Source organism: Lucilia sericata, unplaced genomic scaffold, assembly GCF_015586225.1.
Source record: "Lucilia sericata isolate MDLA Ls3-8-SP2 unplaced genomic scaffold, ASM1558622v1 Contig000830F_arrow, whole genome shotgun sequence".
Taxonomy (NCBI): Eukaryota; Metazoa; Arthropoda; class Insecta; order Diptera; family Calliphoridae; genus Lucilia; species Lucilia sericata.
In genome coordinates, this window is record NW_023994822.1 from 149776 (window position 1) to 170680 (window position 20905).

Here is a 20905-nt window from a genome sequence, read left to right on the forward strand (position 1 = left end):
TCTATAGTCTAGTCTATAGTCTAGTCTATAGTCTAGTCTATAGTCTAGTCTATAGTCTAGTCTATAGTCTAGTCTATAGTCTAGTCTATAGTCTAGTCTATAGTCTAGTCTATAGTCTAGTCTATAGTCTAGTCTATAGTCTAGTCTATAGTCTAGTCTATAGTCTAGTCTATAGTCTAGTCTATAGTCTAGTCTATAGTCTAGTCTATAGTCTAGTCTATAGTTCTATCTAGTCTATAGTCTAGTCTATAGTCTAGTCTATAGTCTAGTCTATAGTCTAGTCTATAGTCTAGTCTATAGTCTAGTCTATAGTCTAGTCTATAGTCTAGTCTATAGTCTAGTCTATAGTCTAGTCTATAGTCTAGTCTATAGTCTAGTCTATAGTCTTGTCTATAGTCTAGTCTATAGTCTAGTCTATAGTCTAGTATATAGTCTAGTCTATAGTCTAGTCTATAGTCGTCTATACTAGTCTATAGTCTGGTCTATAGTCTAGTCATAGTCTGGTCTATAGTCTAGTCTGTAGTCTAGTCTATAGTCTAGTCTATAGTCTAGTCTATAGTCTAGTCTATAGTCTAGTCTATAGTCTAGTCTATAGTCTAGTCTATAGTCTAGTCTATAGTCTAGTCTATAGTCTAGTCTATAGTCTAGTCTATAGTCTAGTCTATAGTCTAGTCTATAGTCTAGTCTATAGTCTATGTCTATAGTCTAGTCTATAGTCTAGTCTATAGTCTAGTCTATAGTCTAGTCTATAGTCTAGTCTATAGTCTAGTCTATAGTCTAGTCTATATCTAGTCTATAGTCTATCTATAGTCTAGTCTATAGTCTAGTCTATAGTCTAGTCTATAGTCTAGTCTATAGTCTAGTCTATATCTAGTCTATAGTCTAGTCTATAGTCTAGTCTATAGTCTAGTCTATAGTCTAGTCTATAGTCTAGTCTATAGTCTAGTCTATAGTCTAGTCTATAGTCTAGTCTATAGTCTAGTCTATAGTCTATCGTAGTCTAGTCTATAGTCTAGTCTATAGTCTAGTCTATAGTCTAGTCTATAGTCTAGTCTATAGTCTAGTCTATAGTCTAGTCTATAGTCTAGTCTATAGTCTAGTCTATAGTCTATTCTATAGTCTAGTCTATAGTCTAGTCTATAGTCTAGTCTATAGTCTAGTCTATAGTCTTAGTCTATAGTCTAGTCTATAGTCTAGTCTATAGTCTAGTCTATAGTCTAGTCTATAGTCTAGTCTATAGTCTAGTCTATAGTCTAGTCTATAGTCTAGTCTATAGTCTAGTCTATAGTCTAGTCTATAGTCTAGTCTATAGTCTAGTCTATAGTCTAGTCTATAGTCTAGTCTATAGTCTAGTCTATAGTCTAGTCTATAGTCTAGTCATAGCTAGTCTATAGTCTAGTCTATAGTCTAGTCTATAGTCTAGTCTATAGTCTAGTCTATAGTCTAGTCTATAGTCTAGTCTATAGTCTAGTCTATAGTCTAGTCTATAGTCTAGTCTATAGTCTAGTCTATAGTCTAGTCTATAGTCTAGTCTATAGTCTAGTCTATAGTCTAGTCTATAGTCTAGTCTATAGTCTAGTCTATAGTCTAGTCTATAGTCTGGTCTATAGTCTGTCTTCTAGTCTAGTCTAGTCTAGTCTATCGTCTAGTCTATAGTCTCGTTATAGTCTAGTCTATAGTCTAGTCTATAGTCGAGTCTATAGTCTAGTCTATAGTCTAGCTAGTCTATAGTCTAGTCTTAGTCTAGTCTATAGTCTAGTCTATAGTCTAGTCTATAGTCTAGTCTATAGTCTAGTCTATAGTCTAGTCTATTAGTCTAGTTCTATCGTCTAGTCTATAGTCTAGTCTATAGTCTAGTCTATAGTCTAGCAATAGTCCAGTCTGATTAAGTCTAGTCTAGTCTAGTATAGTCGAGTCTATAGTCTAGTCTATAGTCTAGTCTATAGTCTAGTCTATAGTCTAGTCTATAGTCTAGTCTATAGTCTAGTCTATAGTCTAGTCTATAGTCTAGTCTATAGTCTAGTCTATAGTCTAGTCTATAGTCCAGTCTATAGTCTAGTCTATAGTCTAGTCTATAGTCTAGTCTATAGTCTAGTCTATAGTCTAGTCTATAGTCTAGTCTAGTCTATAGTCTAGTCTAGTCTAGTCTATAGTCTAGTCTATAGTCTAGTCTATAGTCTAGTCTATAGTCTAGTCTATAGTCTAGTCTAGTCTATAGTCTAGTCTATAGTCTAGTTTATAGTCTAGTCTATAGTCTAGTCAATAGTCTAGTCTATAGTCTAGTCAATAGTCCAGTCTATAATCTAGTCTATAGTCTAGTCTATAGTCGAGTCTATAGTCTAGTCTATAGTCTAGTCTATAATGTAGTCTATAGTCTAGTCTAGTCTAGTGTATAGTCAAGTGTATAGTCTAGTCTATAGTGTAGTCTATAGTCTAGTCTAGTCTAACATCTAGTCTATGGTATAATCTTGTCTATAGTCTAGTGTATAGTCTAGTGTATGGTCTATTGTATGGTCTAGTGTATAGTCTAGTGTATGGTCTAGTGTATAGTTTAGTGTATAGTCTAGTATATAGTCTAGTGTATAGTTTAGTGTATAGTCTAGTGTATAGTCTAGTGTATAGTCTAGTGTATAGTCTAGTGCATAGTCTAGTCTATAGTCTAGTCTATAGTCTAGCTTATAGTCTAGTCTATAGTCTAGTCTATAGTCTAGTCTATAGTCTAGTCTATAATCTAGTCTATAGTCTAGTCTATAGTCTAGTCTATAGTCTAGTCTATAGTCTAGTCTATAGTCTAGTCTATAGTCTAGTCTATAGTCTAGTCTATAGTCTAGTCTATTGTCTAGTCTATAGTCTAGGCTATTGTCTAGTCTATAGTCTAGTCTATTGTCTAGTCTATAGTCTAGTCTATAGACTGATCTTTAGTATTATCTATAGTCTAGTGTATAGTTTTTTCTATAGTCTAGTCCATAGTCATGTCTATAGTCTAGTCGATAGTCGAGTATATAATCCAGTCTATAGTTTAGTATATAGTCTCATCATTTTTTGCACGACTGAGGGATGTGATGAGTACTGATATTTGATATACCAATACGTTTGGTTCAATTAAATATGTGGACATAGTTGTCCTGTGTAATAAGTTGCAGCTAGATCCTTTTCGGTTAACATAAAGGGCCATTTTATGTTACACCTTATCTTTTCGGTAACTTCTTAAACTCGTCCAAAATACATTTTTCAAAAAATTTACAACATACGATTTGATTTAAATGTTTAAAGCTCGTCAATTAGTAATTTTAATTCATAATTACACTGGAATTATTAACATAATTATAGATCTTTTAAATAACAGCATATTTTTAAAAACCTAATTCTGTTTGAAATTTTAAAATTTTCTAATTATAATGGTTAGAATTAATTATTAAAAATATTATATACTAGCTATACCCAGTGTGCTTCGCTACCCTCATCGTAATGGAATAAAATAAATATTATTGTAAATGTATATATATCTGCAATATCAAAAAGTCCCCTATTTAAATTTATGTTTATATATTCAATATTTTAGAAAACTCAAAAAGTACCAATGAAGTACGAAAAAGTAACAAAAGACCTCTTTTATTTAATTTCATGTTCCTAAGTTCAATATTATAGAATATTAAAAAAGTACCAGTTGAAGAACGAAAAATTACCAAAGGGTCCCCTTTTATAGATTCTCATTAACTCCGGGCTCCACATGGTTAATTTCATGTTATAAAAAACACAAAAAGTACCTTTTGAAGAACGAAAAATTACCAAAAAGTCCCCTTTTATAGATTCTCATTTACTCCAGGCTCTACATGCTTAATTTCATGTTTCTAGGTTAAATTTTATAGAAAACTCAAAAAGTACCAGTCGAAGGACGAAAAAGTACCAAAAAGTCCCCTTTTATAGATTCTCATTTACTCCAGGCTCTACATGCTTAATTTCATGTTTCTAGGTTAAATTTTATAGAAAACTCAAAAAGTACCAGTCGAAGGACGAAAAAGTACCAAAAAGTCCCCTTTTATAGATTCTCATTTACTCCGGGCTCTACATGCTTAATTTCATGTTTCTAGGTTAAATTTTATAGAAAACTCAAAAAGTACCAGTCGAAGGACGAAAAAGTACCAAAAAGTCCCCTATTATAGATTCTCATTTACTCTGGGCTCTACATGCTTAAATTCATGTTTCTAGGTTAAATTTTATAGAAAACTCAAAAAGTACCAGTCGAAAGACGAAAAAGTTCCAAAAAGTCCCCTTTTATAGATTCTCATTTACTCCGGGCTCTACATGCTTAATTTCATGTTTCTAGGTTAAATTTTATAGAAAACTCAAAAAGTACCAGTCGAAGGACAAAAAAGTACCAAATAGTCCCCTTTTATAGATTCTCATTTTCTAAGGGCTCTACATGCTTAATTTCATTTTTCTAGGTTAAATTTTATAGAAAACTCAAAAAGTACCAGTCGAAGGACGAAAAAGTACCAAAAAGTCCCCTTTTATAGATTCTCTTTACTCCGGTCTCTACATGTTTAATTTCATGTTTCTAGGTTCAATATTATAGAAAATTCAAAAAGTACCTTTTGAAGAACGAAAAAGTACCAAAAAGTCCCATTTTATAGATTCTCATTTACTCCGAGCTCTACATGCTTAATTTCATGTTTCTAGGTTTAATTTTAAAGAAAACTCAAAAAAGTACCTGTGTAGAACGAAAAAGTAGCGAAAAGTCCCTTTATTATTAATTTCATGTTTCTATTTCAATATCATAGAAAACTCAAAAAGGACCAGTTGGAGAATGAAAAGTACCAAAAAATATCACTTGATACCGGGTTCCAAATAACACCCCATTAGGATATTTAGTGTTTCTAAATTTAAAAATTTTATCTAAATTGGATCATTGTGGTTGAATAAAATCAAATTTCCCGTTTTTACCCCTTTTGGTACTTTTTTCCTCCCCATTAACGAAATAAAAATTCTATTCCAAAAAGTTGCAACATCGTAGTGGGAGCCCGTTATTATGTATTCATATGTATAAGTTAATAAACCAAAAACAATGTTTTATGAAAAAAGTACCAAAAATAGGTACAATTTTAACCCCTTAAACGTCCGAATATCCAAAAAGTACTAAATTCATATTTTTATTTTTTCGTTAAGTTATGAAGGAGACAAAAATATTTTTTGAATGGGCACTGGTTTAAAAGATACATGGGGTGCGAAAAAAGTACCAAAATACAGTTTTTACCCGTTTATTCCCTAAAGGGGCCGAATTTTAAAAAAGTACCAGACACCTGTCCGTTTATTTTTTAAATGAACGGCGATAAGCTATAAACTGTTTTTGTATCTTTTCTAGTTTAGGAGATATAAGGTTACCGAATTTACCCGTTTTTACCCTTTTTTACCCCCTAAACATTCGAATTTCCAAAAATCCCGTCTTAGTGGATCTACTTGGCGGGAGACCAACCTCCTGTCCAAATTTCAGCTCTTTAGCTTCAACCGTTTAGGCTGTGCGATGATGAATCAGTCAGTGAATCAGTCAGTCAGTAACGTTAGAATTTTATATATATAGATAATTGACCTTTTAATAAAATTACCCAATGCCAATTGCAACACAGGTTTTTAAAGACACTGGTCTTTATTGACCCGTACAGTATAAATACAACTATTGTTGAGTTTAGTTGCAATCTACAAATCGGATCTTTAACATCGTTACGATTTTGAACACCTACAATGTATTTACTTTTTTTGTTTGTAATAGTTTTATATATCTTACTCAAACAATTACTGCCACATTTTAAACGCCTTGCGCGTACTAGGCAACTGTCCAAACAATTTGTCATACCCAAGACTATACCAATTTTGGGCAACGCCCATATGTTGGTGGGTATTAAACCGGAACGCATAATCTATGTTATACGTGAAATAATCGAAGATTATGGTAAAACGGTGGGATTTTGGTTTGGTCCATTTATTTTTGGTGTTTTTATGATGGACGTTAAATATGCTGCATGTGTTTTAAGTTCCAATACTTTGTTAGTCAAATCAATGGAATATGATTTTCTAAGGAATTGGTTGTGTGAAGGTCTTCTTATAAGTAGACCACCGAAATGGTTTAAACGTAGACGAATTTTAACTGCTGCTTTTCATTTTCATATCTTGGAGCAATATATTGAGATTTTTGATCGTAATACAAGGGTTTTTGTTGAAAATCTACAGCGATCGGCAGAGGTTAGCGGCGATATTGTGAATATGGATCATTGGCTGAATCTGGTGACACTGGATATAATTTGTGGTGCGTAGAAAATATATTTTTTTTGTATTAAAAAGCAATATAACAATATAATTACCTTATCGGGCGAGAACGGTTGTTCTTTAAATGTGCATACAGTTAATCACCAAAAAAAAAAGTATGCAGAAATACTGACGATTGGTTTTATTTAAAAAAACACATTATTTTTTCAAAAAACAAGAAAGTAACACATTTATTTATTAAAAACAATTATGATAAGTATTATTCACCACTTTTTTTCTTCATATTTTGGTTCTTTGAGTTCTCATTTAAGCTAAAGTTAAAAAGGTGCAAAATTTACGTCACAAAAGTAAGTATACAGATCATTTCAGTATATATATGTATATCGAAAATTGGGACTCCTTTTGTAACATATGGAAAAAATTTTCGTAGACGTAGAAGTTATTAGAAAGTAAGTTAGTTAGTTAGTTAGTTAGTTAGTTAGTTAGTTAGATAGTTAGTTAGTAGTAGTAGTTAGTTAGTTAGTTAGTTAGTTAGTAGTAGTAGTTAGTTAGTTAGTTAGTTAGTAGTTAGTTAGTTAGTTAGTTAGTTAGTTAGTAGTTAGTTAGTTAGTAGTTAGTTAGTTAGTTAGTTAGTTAGTTAGTTAGTTAGTTAGTTAGTTAGTTAGTTAGTTAGTTAGTTAGTTAGTAGTTAGTTAGTTAGTAGTTTAGTTAGTTAGTAGTAGTTAGTTAGTTAGTTAGTTAGTTAGTTAGTTAGTTAGTTAGTTAGTTAGTTAGTTAGTTAGTTAGTTAGTTAGTAGTAGTTAGTTAGTTAGTTAGTTAGTTAGTAGTTAGTTAGTTAGTTACTTAGTTAGTTTAGTTAGTTAGTTGTTTAGTTAGTTAGTTAGTTAGTTAGTTAGTTAGTTAGTTAGTTAGGTTATATTAGTTAGTTAGTTAGTTAGTTAGTTAGTTTAGTTAGTTAGTTAGTTAGTTAGTTAGTTAGTTAGTTAGTTAGTTAGTTAGTTAGTTAGTTAGTTAGTTAGTTAGTTAGTTAGTTAGTTAGTTAGTAGTTAGTTAGTTAGTTAGTAGTAGTTTAGTTAGTAGTTAGTTAGTAGTTAGTTAGTTAGTTAGTTAGTTAGTTAGTTAGTTAGTTAGTTAGTTAGTTAGTTAGTTAGTTAGTTAGTTAGTTAGTTAGTAGTTAGTTAGTTAGTTAGTTAGTTAGTTAGTTAGTTAGTTAGTTAGTTAGTTAGTTAGTTAGTAGTTAGTTAGTTAGTTAGTTAGTAGTTAGTTAGTTAGTTAGTTAGTTAGTAGTTAGTTAGTTAGTTAGTTAGTTAGTTAGTTAGTTAGTTAGTTAGTTAGTTAGTTAGTTAGTTAGTTAGTTAGTTAGTTAGTTAGTTAGTTAGTTAGTTAGTTAGTTAGTTAGTTAGTTAGTTAGTTAGTTAGTAGTTAGTTAGTTAGTTAGTTAGTAGTTAGTTAGTTAGTTAGTAGTTAGTTAGTTAGTTAGTTAGTTAGTTAGTTAGTTAGTAGTTAGTTAGTTAGTTAGTTAGTTAGTTAGTTAGTTAGTTAGTTAGTAGTTAGTTAGTTAGTAGTTATTAGTTAGTTAGTAGTTAGTTAGTTAGTTAGTTAGTTAGTTAGTTAGTTAGTCAGTTAGTTAGTTAGTTAGTCAGTTAGTTAGTTAGTTAGTTAGTTAGTTAGTTAGTTAGTTAGTTAGTTAGTTAGTTAGTTAGTTAGTAGTTAGTTAGTTAGTTAGTTAGTTAGTTAGTTAGTTAGTTAGTTAGTTAGTTAGTAGTTAGTTAGTTAGTTAGTTAGTTAGTTAGTTAGTTAGTTAGTTAGTTAGTTAGTTAGTTAGTTAGTTAGTAGTTAGTTAGTTAGTTAGTTAGTTAGTTAGTTAGTTAGTTAGTTAGTTCGTTAGTTAGTTAGTTAGTTAGTTAGTTAGTTAGTTAGTTAGTTAGTTAGTTAGTTAGTTAGTTAGTTAGTTAGTTAGTTAGTTAGTTAGTTAGTTAGTTAGTTAGTTAGTTAGTTAGTAGTTAGTTAGTTAGTTAGTTAGTTAGTTAGTTAGTAGTTAGTTAGTTAGTTAGTTAGTTAGTTAGTTAGTTAGTTAGTTAGTTAGTAGTTAGTTAGTTAGTTAGTTAGTTAGTTAGTTAGTTAGTTAGTTAGTTAGTTAGTTAGTTAGTTAGTTAGTTAGTTAGTTAGTTAGTTAGTTAGTTAGTTAGTAGTTAGTTAGTTAGTTAGTTAGTTAGTTAGTTAGTTAGTTAGTTAGTTAGTTAGTTAGTTAGTTAGTTAGTTAGTTAGTTAGTTAGTTAGTTAGTTAGTTAGTAGTTAGTTAGTTAGTTAGTTAGTTAGTTAGTTAGTTAGTTAGTTAGTTAGTTAGTTAGTTAGTTAGTTAGTTAGTTAGTTAGTTAGTTAGTTAGTTAGTTAGTTAGTTAGTTAGTTAGTTAGTTAGTTAGTTAGTTAGTTAGTTAGTTAGTAGTTAGTTAGTTAGTTAGTTAGTTAGTTAGTTAGTTAGTTAGTTAGTTAGTTAGTTAGTTAGTTAGTTAGTTAGTTAGTTAGTTAGTTAGTTAGTTAGTTAGTTAGTTAGTTAGTTAGTTAGTTAGTAGTTAGTTAGTTAGTTAGTTAGTTAGTAGTTAGTAGTTAGTTAGTTAGTTAGTTAGTTAGTTAGTTAGTTAGTAGTTAGTTAGTAGTTAGTTAGTTAGTTAGTTAGTTAGTTAGTTAGTAGTTAGTTAGTTAGTTAGTAGTTAGTTAGTTAGTTAGTTAGTTAGTTAGTTAGTTAGTTAGTTAGTTAGTTAGTTAGTAGTTAGTTAGTTAGTTAGTTAGTTAGTTAGTTAGTTAGTTAGTTAGTTAGTTAGTTAGTTAGTTAGTTAGTTAGTTAGTTAGTTAGTAGTTAGTTAGTTAGTTAGTTAGTTAGTTAGTTAGTTAGTTAGTTAGTAGTTAGTTAGTAGTTAGTTAGTTAGTTAGTAGTTAGTAGTTAGTTAGTTAGTTAGTTAGTTAGTAGTTAGTTAGTAGTTAGTTAGTTAGTTAGTTAGTTAGTTAGTTAGTTAGTTAGTTAGTTAGTTAGTTAGTTAGTTAGTTAGTTAGTTAGTTAGTTAGTTAGTTAGTTAGTTAGTTAGTTAGTTAGTTAGTTAGTAGTTAGTTAGTAGTTAGTTAGTTAGTTAGTTAGTTAGTAGTTAGTTAGTTAGTTAGTTAGTTATTTAGTTAGTTAGTAGTTAGTTAGTAGTTAGTTAGTTAGTTAGTTAGTTAGTATTAGTTAGTTAGTTAGTTACTAGTCTACCCTTTTTATTACAGTTTATTTTACACTAAATTCAAGTCAACAGTCAAGTCCATAGTCTAGTTCTACAATCTAGTCCATAGTCTAGTATATAGCCTAGTCTATAGTCTAATCTATAGTCTAGTGTATAGTCCAGTCTATAGTCTAGTCTATAGGCTAGTCTACAGTCTAGTATATAGTTAATCTATAGTGTAGCATATATGCTAGTCTACACTCTAGTCTTCAGTCTAAGCTACAGTTATTCCATAGTGTAGTCTATCTTCTAGTCTATAGTCTAGTCTATAGTCTAGTCTATAGACTAGTCTATGTATAGCTATAGTTATAGTCTATAGTCTAGTCTATAGTATAGTCTAGTCTATAGTCTAGTCTATAGTCTAGTCTATAGTCTAGTCTATAGTCTAGTCTAGTCTAGTCTATAGTCTAGTCTATAGTCTAGTCTATAGTCTAGTCTATAGTCTAGTCTATAGTCTAGTCTATAGTCTAGTCTATAGTCTAGTCTATAGTCTAGTCTATAGTCTAGTCTATAGTCTAGTCTATAGTCTAGTCTAGTCTAGTCTATAGTCTAGTCTATAGTCTAGTCTATAGTCTAGTCTATAGTCTAGTCTATAGTCTAGTCTATAGTCTAGTCTATAGTCTAGTCTATAGTCTAGTCTATAGTCTAGTCTATAGTCTAGTCTATAGTCTAGTCTATAGTCTAGTCTATAGTCTAGTCTATAGTCTAGTCTATAGTCTAGTCTATAGTCTAGTCTATAGTCTAGTCTATAGTCTAGTCTAGTCTAGTCTATAGTCTAGTCTATAGTCTAGTCTATAGTCTAGTCTATAGTCTAGTCTATAGTCTAGTCTATAGTCTAGTCTATAGTCTAGTCTATAGTCTAGTCTATAGTCTAGTCTATAGTCTAGTCTATAGTCTAGTCTATAGTCTAGTCCATAGTCTAGTCTATAGTCTAGTCTATAGTCTAGTCTATAGTCTAGTCTAGTCTAGTCTATAGTCTATAGACTCTAGTCTATAGACTAGACTCTAGCCTATAGTCTAGTCTAGTCTATAGTCTAGTCTAGTCTATCTATAGTCTATATTCTAGTCTATAGTCTAGTCTATAGTCTAGTCTATATTCTAGTCTATAGTCTAGTCTAGTCTAGTCTATAGTCTAGTCTATAGACTAGACTCTAGTCTATAGTCTAGTCTATAGTCTAGTCTATAGTCTAGTCTATAGTCTTCTCTATAGTCTAGTCTATAGTCTAGTCTAGTCTATATTCTAGTCTATAGTCTAGTCTATAGTCTAGTCTATAGTCTAGTCTATAGTCTAGTCTATTGTCTAGTCTATAGTCTAGTCTATAGTCTAGTCTATAGTCTAGTCTATAGTCTAGTCTATAGTCTAGTCTATTGTCTAGTCTATAGTCTAGTCTATAGTCTAGTCTATAGTCTAGTCTATTGTCTAGTCTATAGTCTAGTCTATAGTCTAGTCTATAGTCTAGTCTATAGTCTAGTCTATAGTCTAGTCTATAGTCTAGTCTATAGTCTAGTCTATAGTCTAGTCTATAGTCTAGTAGTCTAGTAGTCTAGTCTATAGTCTAGTCTATAGTCTAGTCTATAGTCTAGTCTATAGTCTAGTCTATAGTCTAGTCTATAGTCTAGTCTATAGTCTAGTCTATAGTCTAGTCTATAGTCTAGTCTATAGTCTAGTCTATAGTCTAGTCTATAGTCTAGTCTATAGTCTAGTCTATAGTCTAGTCTATAGTCTAGTCTATAGTCTAGTCTATAGTCTAGTCTATAGTCTAGTCTATAGTCTAGTCTATAGTCTAGTCTATAGTCTAGTCTATAGTCTAGTCTATAGTCTAGTCTATAGTCTAGTCTATAGTCTAGTCTATAGTCTAGTCTATAGTCTAGTCTATAGTCTAGTCTATAGTCTAGTCTATAGTCTAGTCTATAGTCTAGTCTATTGTCTAGTCTATAGTCTAGTCTATAGTCTAGTCTATAGTCTAGTCTATAGTCTAGTCTATAGTCTAGTCTATAGTCTAGTCTATAGTCTAGTCTATAGTCTAGTCTATAGTCTAGTCTATAGTCTAGTCTATAGTCTAGCCTATAGTCTAGTCTATAGTCTAGTCTATAGTCTAGTCTATAGTCTAGTCTATAGTCTAGTCTATAGTCTAGTCTATAGTCTAGTCTATAGTCTAGTCTATAGTCTAGTCTATAGTCTAGTCTATAGTCTAGTCTATAGTCTAGTCTATAGTCTAGTCTATAGTCTAGTCTATAGTCTAGTCTATAGTCTAGTCTATAGTCTAGTCTATAGTCTAGTCTATAGTCTAGTCTATAGTCTAGTCTATAGTCTAGTCTATAGTCTAGTCTATAGTCTAGTCTATAGTCTAGTCTATAGTCTAGTCTATAGTCTAGTCTATAGTCTAGTCTATAGTCTAGTCTATAGTCTAGTCTATAGTCTAGTCTATAGTCTAGTCTATAGTCTAGTCTATAGTCTAGTCTATAGTCTAGTCTATTAGTCTAGTCTATAGTCTAGTCTATAGTCTAGTCTATAGTCTAGTCTATAGTCTAGTCTATAGTCTAGTCTATAGTCTAGTCTATAGTCTAGTCTATAGTCTAGTCTATAGTCTAGTCTATAGTCTAGTCTATAGTCTAGTCTATAGTCTAGTCTAGTCTATAGTCTAGTCTATAGTCTAGTCTATAGTCTAGTCTAGTCTATGTCTAGTCTATAGTCTAGTCTATAGTCTAGTCTATAGTCTAGTCTAGTCTATAGTCTAGTCTATAGTCTAGTCTAGTCTATGTCTAGTCTATAGTCTAGTCTATAGTCTAGTCTATAGTCTACTCTATAGTCTAGTCTATAGTCTAGTCTATAGTCTAGTCTATAGTCTAGCCTATAATCTAGTCTATGGTAGAGTATATAGCCTAGTTTATAGACTTGTATTGTCCACAGAATTACAAAGAAACAATTTTTCTGGAATATAATATTAATTGTATATATTTTTTTTTTTTTTGAAAATTTCAGTCAACTTTCTAAAAATTATGACGCATTTCAGTACTCATACATTTCAGTACTCATGAACTATTTATATTATTATTTAAAATTATTATTATAGGCTCGTATTAGACTGATAATTCTGTTTTTCAATCTAGAGTTTGGGTTTTGTTTATTTAGTTGAATTCCGTACGTCGTATTATAAACAACAAACGTGCTAATGTATTTAATTGTAACTATCTCCGTATTATTTTTTCTCATTTTCTTAACAAAATTAAAAAAATTCCTACGTGTAAAATATTTAGCGCGTAATTTTGTGGGTCCCAAAACATGGCCTTTGCTAGGCAATTTAAATCTGTTTTTGGGTGCTCAACCAGATGACGTTTTCAAAATTGTCGCTGATGTATTGTGTAGTTATGGCAAAACTGTAAAATTCTGGGTAGGACTAGAATTGAGCATTTTCATGTTAGATACCCAAGACGTTGAATATGTTTTGGGTACCAATAATTTGCTATTTAAATCTAAAGAATATGATTTTCTAAAAAATTGGTTGTGTGAGGGTTTGCTGCTAAGTAAACCCGTCAAATGGTTTAAACGTCGTCGAATTTTAACGCCTGCCTTTCATTTTAAAATATTGGAACAATTTATTGAGGTATTTGATCGTAATGCAAGAATTTTTGTGAAAAATATACACAGAGAATCTCAGAAGGGAAGTGGTCTTATCAGCATGGATCATTGGGTACATTTGGTTACACTAGATGTTATTTGTGGTAAGTTTGAATGTTTGCACGTGTAAAATTTCATTTGATGAAACTGATAGATAGCCCATATAGACAGTCCTATAGTCCACACTTTAGTCCAGAGACCACACTATATCCCAGACTATAATCTGTAGTCCAGACTATTTTCTGCTCTATACTCTACAATATAGTCTTATATTTAGTTCACACTATAGTCTGTTCTATTGTCCCGACTATGATCATTTCTACAGTCCAGTCTATAGACCTTCCTATAGTCCAGTTAATAGCTTGTTCCACACTTTAAACTATTCTATAGTCCAGATTATAGACTGTTCGATAGATTGATAGATTTGTATATGTTCTACAGTCTACACCATAGTCTAAGTTCAGACTATAGTCTATTCTATAGTTCAGACTATAGGCTATTGTATGGTCCAGAGTATAGAATAGACTATAGTCTAGTTTATGCTACAGTTCAGACTATAAACTATTCTATATTCCAGACTGTAGTCCATTTTATACACCATTCTATAGTACAGACTACATTCTATTCTACATACAGTCCAGACTATAGTCTATTCTATAGTCCAAACTATAGTCTATTCTATAGTCCAAACTATAGTCTATTCTATAGTCCAGACTATAGTCTATTCTATAGTCCAAACTATAGTCTATTCTATAGTCCAGACTATAGCATATTCTATAGTCCAAACTATAGTCTACACTATTGTCCAGATTATAGTCTATTCTACAGTCCAGACTATAGCCTATTCTATAGTCCAGACTATAGTGTATTCTATAGATTAGACCATAGTCTATATAGTCTATTCTATAGTCCAGAGTATAGACTATTCTTTAGTCCAGATTAGAATCAATTCCATAGTCCAACTACAAACTATTCTATAATCCAGATTATAGTCAATTCCATAGTCCAACTACAAACTATAGTCCATTCTATAGTCCAGACTACAGTATATTCTATAGTTCAGACTATTGCCTTTTCTATAGTCCAGACTATAGTCTATTGTATTGTCCAGACTATTGCCTTTTCTATAGTTAAGACTTTTTTGTATTCTTTAGTCCAGACTATAGTCTATTCCATAGTCCAAACTATAGCCTATTCTATAATCCAGACTATAGTCTACTCTATAGTCCAGACTATAGTCTACTCTATAGTCCAGACTATAGTCTATTTTATAGTCAAGACTATAGTCTATTCTATATTCCAGACTATAGTTTATTCTATAGATCAGACTATAGTCTATTCTATAGTACAGACTATAGTCTATTCTATAGTCCAGAGAATAGAATTGACTATAGTCTATTTTATGTCATAGTTCAGACTATAAACTATTCTATAGTCCAGACTATAGTCCATTTTATAGTCCAAACTATAGATCATTCTATAGTTCAGACTATGGTCCAGATTATAGTCTATTATTTAGTCCAGACTATAGTCTATTCTATAGTACAGACTATAGTCTACACTATAGTCCAGACTATAGTTTATTCTATAGTCCAGACTTTTATTCGATAGTCCAGACTATAGTCTATTCTAAATACCAGAATATAATCTACTGTATACTTCAGACTATAGTATATGCTATAGTCCTGACTATAGTATATTCTACAGTCCAGACTATAGTCTATTCTATAGTCCAGACTATAGTCTATTCTATCGTCTAAACTATAGTCTATTCTACAGTCCAGACTACAGTCTATTCTATAGTCCAGACTATAGTCTATTCTCTAGGCTAGACTATAGTCTATTCCATAGTCAAGACTATAGCCTATTCTATAGTCCAAACTATAGTATTTCTATAGCTCAGACTTTGTTATATAGTCCAGACTCTAGCCTATTCTATAGTCCAACTACAGTCTATAACATTTTCTATAGTGCAGACTATAGTCTATTCTTTCTATAGTCCAGACCATAGTCTATTCTTTAGTCCAGATTATAATCAATTCCATAGTCCAACTACAAGCTATTCTATAGTCCAGACTTTAGTCTATTCTATGGTCCAGAGTGTTGTCTATTCTATATTCCATATTATAGTCTATTCTATAGTCAAGAGTATAGTCTGTTCTATAGTCCAGACTATAGGCTATGCTATAGTCTATTCTATAGTTCAAACTATAGTCTAGATTATAGTCTGTTCTATAGTCGACTGGAGCAAGATTTTAATACTCGCTTGCTATCCAGCCTTTTATCACGATTTTCACTCACTGGACCAAGATTTTGAATAGGAATTAAGTTAGATTAAGCGTTTAAAAAGCATATTAAGTTGTATAAGTATAAGTGTTAGAAATGTCTATAAATTAAGTTGAAATCGGATCTATATCATTTTAACCCCATCCCCATAAACCTTGATTTGGGACCTTACTTTTCTGTTGGAAAGTAATTGGTCGTTTTGTTAGGGTTTTTTGAATTTTTCGGAAAATATCTATTTATAAAACAACAAATTTATCGCCTGGTCTTCTTGGGCCATAAATTTAGCACAACAATTTCCTTGTAAAATTCCATTAAAAAATCATAACAAAAATTTAATTTTAGTATAAAAAAAATCTCATTTTTATATGTAAGTGAATGACACTTTTTAAAAAAATTTATAAATAATCTACTGAAAATTAAACGAAAGTTTAAAGTTCCTATATATGAAAGATTAATTGAAAAGAAAATATATTATATATATACGAACTGTCAATGTTAAGCAATTACATTGACAGTTCGTCTAAAAACACCAAACCCCCGAGTTACAAAATGACAAAACAAAATAATATGAATCTATTGCAATTACAAAAATTTTTAATTATTAAAATAGGCATCACTGTCTATACTCAATTGCAATTGCGTGTGGATTTCCAGTCGTTGTTGCTAATTGAGGTTTAAGTGTATTAAGTATAAAAATTTCTTATCAGTTTTTTAGCGTAAAGTTGCATGCATTTCAATTATTTTGAACAAAATTCAACTTAAAATATAACTGATCTTTTAATTGTTCCTCAGTTTAAGAACAATGGTCCACGGTGACGAGTTACAATACGGTTTCCTAGCATATCTCTTAACGAGTATTGCAATATTTTTATTTTCCGCTGTTATTTATGGTCTAATTTTATATTTAACCAAATTTAAACGTATCATCGAAATAACCAGCAATATACCCAGTGGTCCCACTTGGCCTATCATAGGTCATGCCTATCATTTTATTGGTGTACCGGCCCACATGATGCTGCAGCGTATTTGGAGTTTAGGTGAAGAAAATTTACGCCATACAAAATGTATGAAAATTTGGTTGGGCCCAGAGTTGAATCTTCTAACAAGTGATTTAAAAGATATTGAAATTATATTGGGTGGCATAGTGCACAATGAAAAGGCAGGCGAGTACCAGGTTTTAGAGCCCTGGTTAAAAGAAGGTCTGCTTATATCACGAGGACGTAAATGGCATCAGAGACGTAAATTGATAACGGGTGCATTTCATTTTCAAATTCTACGACAATTTATTGATAATTTTGAATCTGAATCACGGCTAATGATAACGAAATTGGAAAGAAAAATCCGTGAAATTGGATTTGCTTCAGAGATAGATCTCTATGAGTTTATAAGTCTATGTACTTTGGATGTTATATGTGGTAAATATATAATTTATATGTATATGTATATATGATTTTATTTATATGTAATCCATACTATATAGAATAAAATCTGAACTATTGAATATTAGCGAGGAGACTATAGTCTGGACTATAGAATAGAATATAGTATGGATTACAGAATAAACTATAGTACAAAGAGTAGACAGAATAGCCTATAGTCTGGAATACAGAAAAGTTTAAAATATAAAATAGACTATATTCTAGACTATAGAATAAACTATAGTCTGGATTATAGAATTAACTATAGTCTACTCTATAGAGTAGACTATTGGATTATAGAGTAGACTATCTGGACTATAGTGTGGACTATAGACTTCAGTCTGCACTATAGAACAGACTATAGTCTGGACTATAGAATATATTATAGTCTGGACTGTAGAATAGACTATAGTCTTAACTATAGAATAGCCTACAGTCTGTACTATAGAATAGACTACAGTCTGGACTATAAAATAGACTATAGTCTGGACTATAGAATAGGCTATAGTCTGGACTATAGAATAGACTATAGACTGGACTATAAAATAGACTATAGTTTGGACTATAGAATAGGCTATAGTCAGGACTATAGAGTAGACTATAGTCTGGACTATAAAATAGACTATAGTCTGTACTATAGAATAGACTATAATCTAGCCTATAGAATAGACTATAGACTTGGCTATAGTCTGGACTATAGAATTGACTATAGTCTGGACTATAGAATTGGCTATAGTCTGGACTATAGAATATACTATAGTCTGGACTGTAGAATATACTATAGTCAGGACTATAGAATAGGCTATAGTCTGAAGTATACAGTAGACTATATTCCGAAATTTAGAATAGTCTATAGTCTGAACTATAGAATAGACTATAGTGTGGACTATAGTGTAGACTATAGTGTGGTCTAGCCTATAGGATAGACTATAGTCTGGACTATAGGATAGACTATAGTCTGGACTGTAGAATAGACTATAGTTTAGACGATAGAATACACTATAGTCTGGACTATAGAATAGACTACAGTCTGGACTATAGAATATACTATAGTTTAGACGATAGAATAGACTATATTCTGGACTAGAGAATAGACTATAGTCTGAAGGTTACAGTAGACTATATTCTGGAAAATATCTGGCCTATAGAATAAACTATAGTCTGAAGTATACAGTAGACTATATTCTGGAATTTAGAATAGACTATAGTCTGGACTATAGAATATACTATTGTCTGGACTATGTAATAGACTATAGTCTAGATTAAAATCCAGACTATATAAGAGAATATAGTCTAGACTGTTTTGTTTAAATGTTTTCATAATTTATTAGAATTTGTTTAATAAGTAAACAAACCAGAAACCATAGATTAGCCTTTTACAAACCTGGGGGTTGCGATTTGTTTGACCTTAAATTCAATTCAAAGAGATTAGCCAATATCAGTCCCAAAATTTTTGTTTGTCTATTTAGAACAATATCAATTAACGATAAGATAAGCTAAGTAGCTACCAAAATAAAACAAATATTTATTTATTTTGAAGTTACGAAAAATATTTCCAAAAACAGTTATCGGCGTTGGTTCAAACCGTTAAGGCTTTCATAATGCTGGAAATTGTTTTAATAGTTTTACCCGTATGCTTTGGGTTAGGTCTTTATTTCTATAAATACAAATATTTAATCGAAATCACACGTAATATACCTAGTCCTCCTACCTGGCCTATAATAGGTCATGCATATCATTTTATTGGGCAACCGCCTCATAGGAATATTGCCATATTAACGGAATTTCTAGAGAAATATGGTAATACTCTGAAAATATGGTTGGGTCCGGAGCTTAATATGTTTTTTAGTGACATCAAAGATGTGGAAATTGTTTTGGCCAGTATGCGTTTCAATGACAAGGCCGACGAATATTTGCCATTGGAACCTTGGCTGAAAGAGGGATTACTAGTGAGTCGTGGCCAAAAATGGCATAAACGTAGAAAGGCTATAACACCAGCATTTCATTTTAAAAGTCTTGATGATTTTATAGAGATTTTTGAAAGAGAATCTCGGGTGCTTTTAGCAAATATGGATCGAGAGTGGCATATGCAAAGCGATAATGGAATGGATTTATATGAATGGGTTAATTTGTGTACTTTGGATACGATTTGTGGTAAGAGTTGATGTAAAAAGGGACAATTGTAAAATAGTCTATATAGAAGTTTGTGTTTTTGATGAAAAATAAGAGTTTTGAAATTGAGATTTGCATCAGGACTCCAAATATATAAAAAATATTGATTATAAATAAAATTTTGAAATGTCTAGAACCATTTAGTGATTATTTAAATGTTTTATTATGAAATGAAGTAATATATTTTTAGTTTAATTGAAACCCCTCTTTACTTTCAGAATCCGCCATGGGTGTTTCGGTGCATGCACAGACCAATGCCGATTCCGAATATGTAAGAGCTGTCAAAACGTAAGGTTTTCATTAATAATTTTTTACACAAATTCCTTGTTAGAAATATCGTTTTTTTTTCAGAATTTCTACTGTCCTACACAAGCGTATGTTTGACATATTATATCGTTTCAACTTAACCTATCAATTTACCAAATTGGCGCGTGATGAAAAGAAAGCTTTAGCTATATTACACGGATTCACTGAAAAGATTATTGTTCAAAGACGTGAAGAACTTTTAAAGGCTCAAGATAATGTAACAGAATCGCATGAAGATGATATCGGTTCTAAACGTAAAATGGCCTTTTTGGATATATTGCTGCAGTCTGAAATTGATGGCAAACCTTTAAGTAATTTAGATATACGTGAGGAAGTGGATACTTTTATGTTTGAGGGTCATGACACCACTTCGTCAGCCATTACATTTTGTTTTTATAATTTGGCTATGAATCCGAAATGTCAACAGAAATGTTTTGAGGAGATAATACAGGTATTTGGTAAAGATAAAAGCAAGCCGGTAACCTATGAAGATCTTAATAATTTACATTATGTGGAGTTGTGCATAAAGGAGACCTTGAGAATGTTTCCCTCGGTGCCTTTGTTAGGCAGAAAAGTCACAGAAGAGTGTGAGATAAGTAAGTAAATCGTTTCAGTTTTAATTCGAAATCTTATTCCCCCTATATTACAGATGGTAAAATTGTACCTGCCGGCACTAATATAGGCATTTCTCCCTTACATTTGGGCCGTCAAGAGGAACTGTTTCCCGAAGCCAATACCTTTAAACCGGAACGTTTTGAAATGGACTATACTACCGATAAAATGAGTCCCTATGCTTATATACCTTTCTCGGCGGGTCCACGCAATTGTATTGGTCAAAAATTCGCCATGTTGGAAGTTAAGACTGTTTTGACTAATGTTTTGCGTCACTATGAGCTGGACTATGCGGGTAATAAGGATGAGGAATTATTGTTAATTGCCGAATTGATATTAAGACCCAAGGATCCTTTAATGTTTAAAATTAAACCCAGAGTTTATTAGATTTATTCCTATTGTGTGTTTGATAAGTATCTATGTACGTATTTTTATGTGGTTAAATCTTTTTATATTTATGTTTATAATAAAACTAATTATAATTATGTAAGAGATTGAAAGTCTTTATATGATTTATGCCACGCCTCCCTTTTATAAAAAATTTGGGTAAAACAAAAAAAAAAAAAAAAAATATTGTAATGATTTATACCCTCCCCAGAGAATGCCAACGTATTGATTAGCTTAAACCCGGTGTTATTGTATGGAGGTGCTACCGCATATTCTTTATAATAATATAAGCTATTCTTGTTATTGGACCAGTGGTTGTAGTTAAAACGTAAGTGGGGAAAAGAGTAAATCTGTTAAATGACTAATGCAAGGTGAAACACAGAATTTAATGGACTTAACAGGGTCCCACAGAGGTGACAGAGACACGATTCATGCTGATGTTTCCGAAGTAATTGGTTAAGTGATTATTGATGTACGGTATTCATATCCTTTTGGTATAGATAAAGTACTTTTCTTTGTCGGGTATGCATCGGCTGTTAGTCACACTTGACCTACCGCAATGTGTTTATCAATACTAGTTTAGTTCAGTT

At 31.3% G+C, this 20905-nt stretch overlaps 1 protein-coding gene across 5 annotated transcripts; it reads left to right on the forward strand.

Annotated features, from left to right (window-relative positions):
- Nucleotides 1-5868: 5868 nt before the first annotated feature.
- LOC119608404 (cytochrome P450 4d1) lies at nucleotides 5869-20422 on the forward strand. Of its 5 annotated transcripts, XM_037962808.1 has the most exons (5): nucleotides 13145-13238; nucleotides 16213-16835; nucleotides 19229-19298; nucleotides 19362-19912; nucleotides 19966-20422. In XM_037962808.1, exons 2-5 carry the CDS (start codon nucleotides 16223-16225, stop codon nucleotides 20313-20315), a joined length of 1584 nt encoding a protein of 527 aa, XP_037818736.1. In that variant the 5' UTR covers nucleotides 13145-13238; nucleotides 16213-16222; the 3' UTR covers nucleotides 20316-20422. The 5 variants fall into 5 exon arrangements, with proteins under 5 accessions (XP_037818738.1, XP_037818740.1, XP_037818736.1 ...); XM_037962810.1 differs by lacking the exons at nucleotides 13145-13238; nucleotides 16213-16835 and adding an exon at nucleotides 5869-6301; XM_037962812.1 differs by lacking the exon at nucleotides 16213-16835 and having other exon boundaries at nucleotides 12647-13238.
- Nucleotides 20423-20905: the final 483 nt, after the last annotated feature.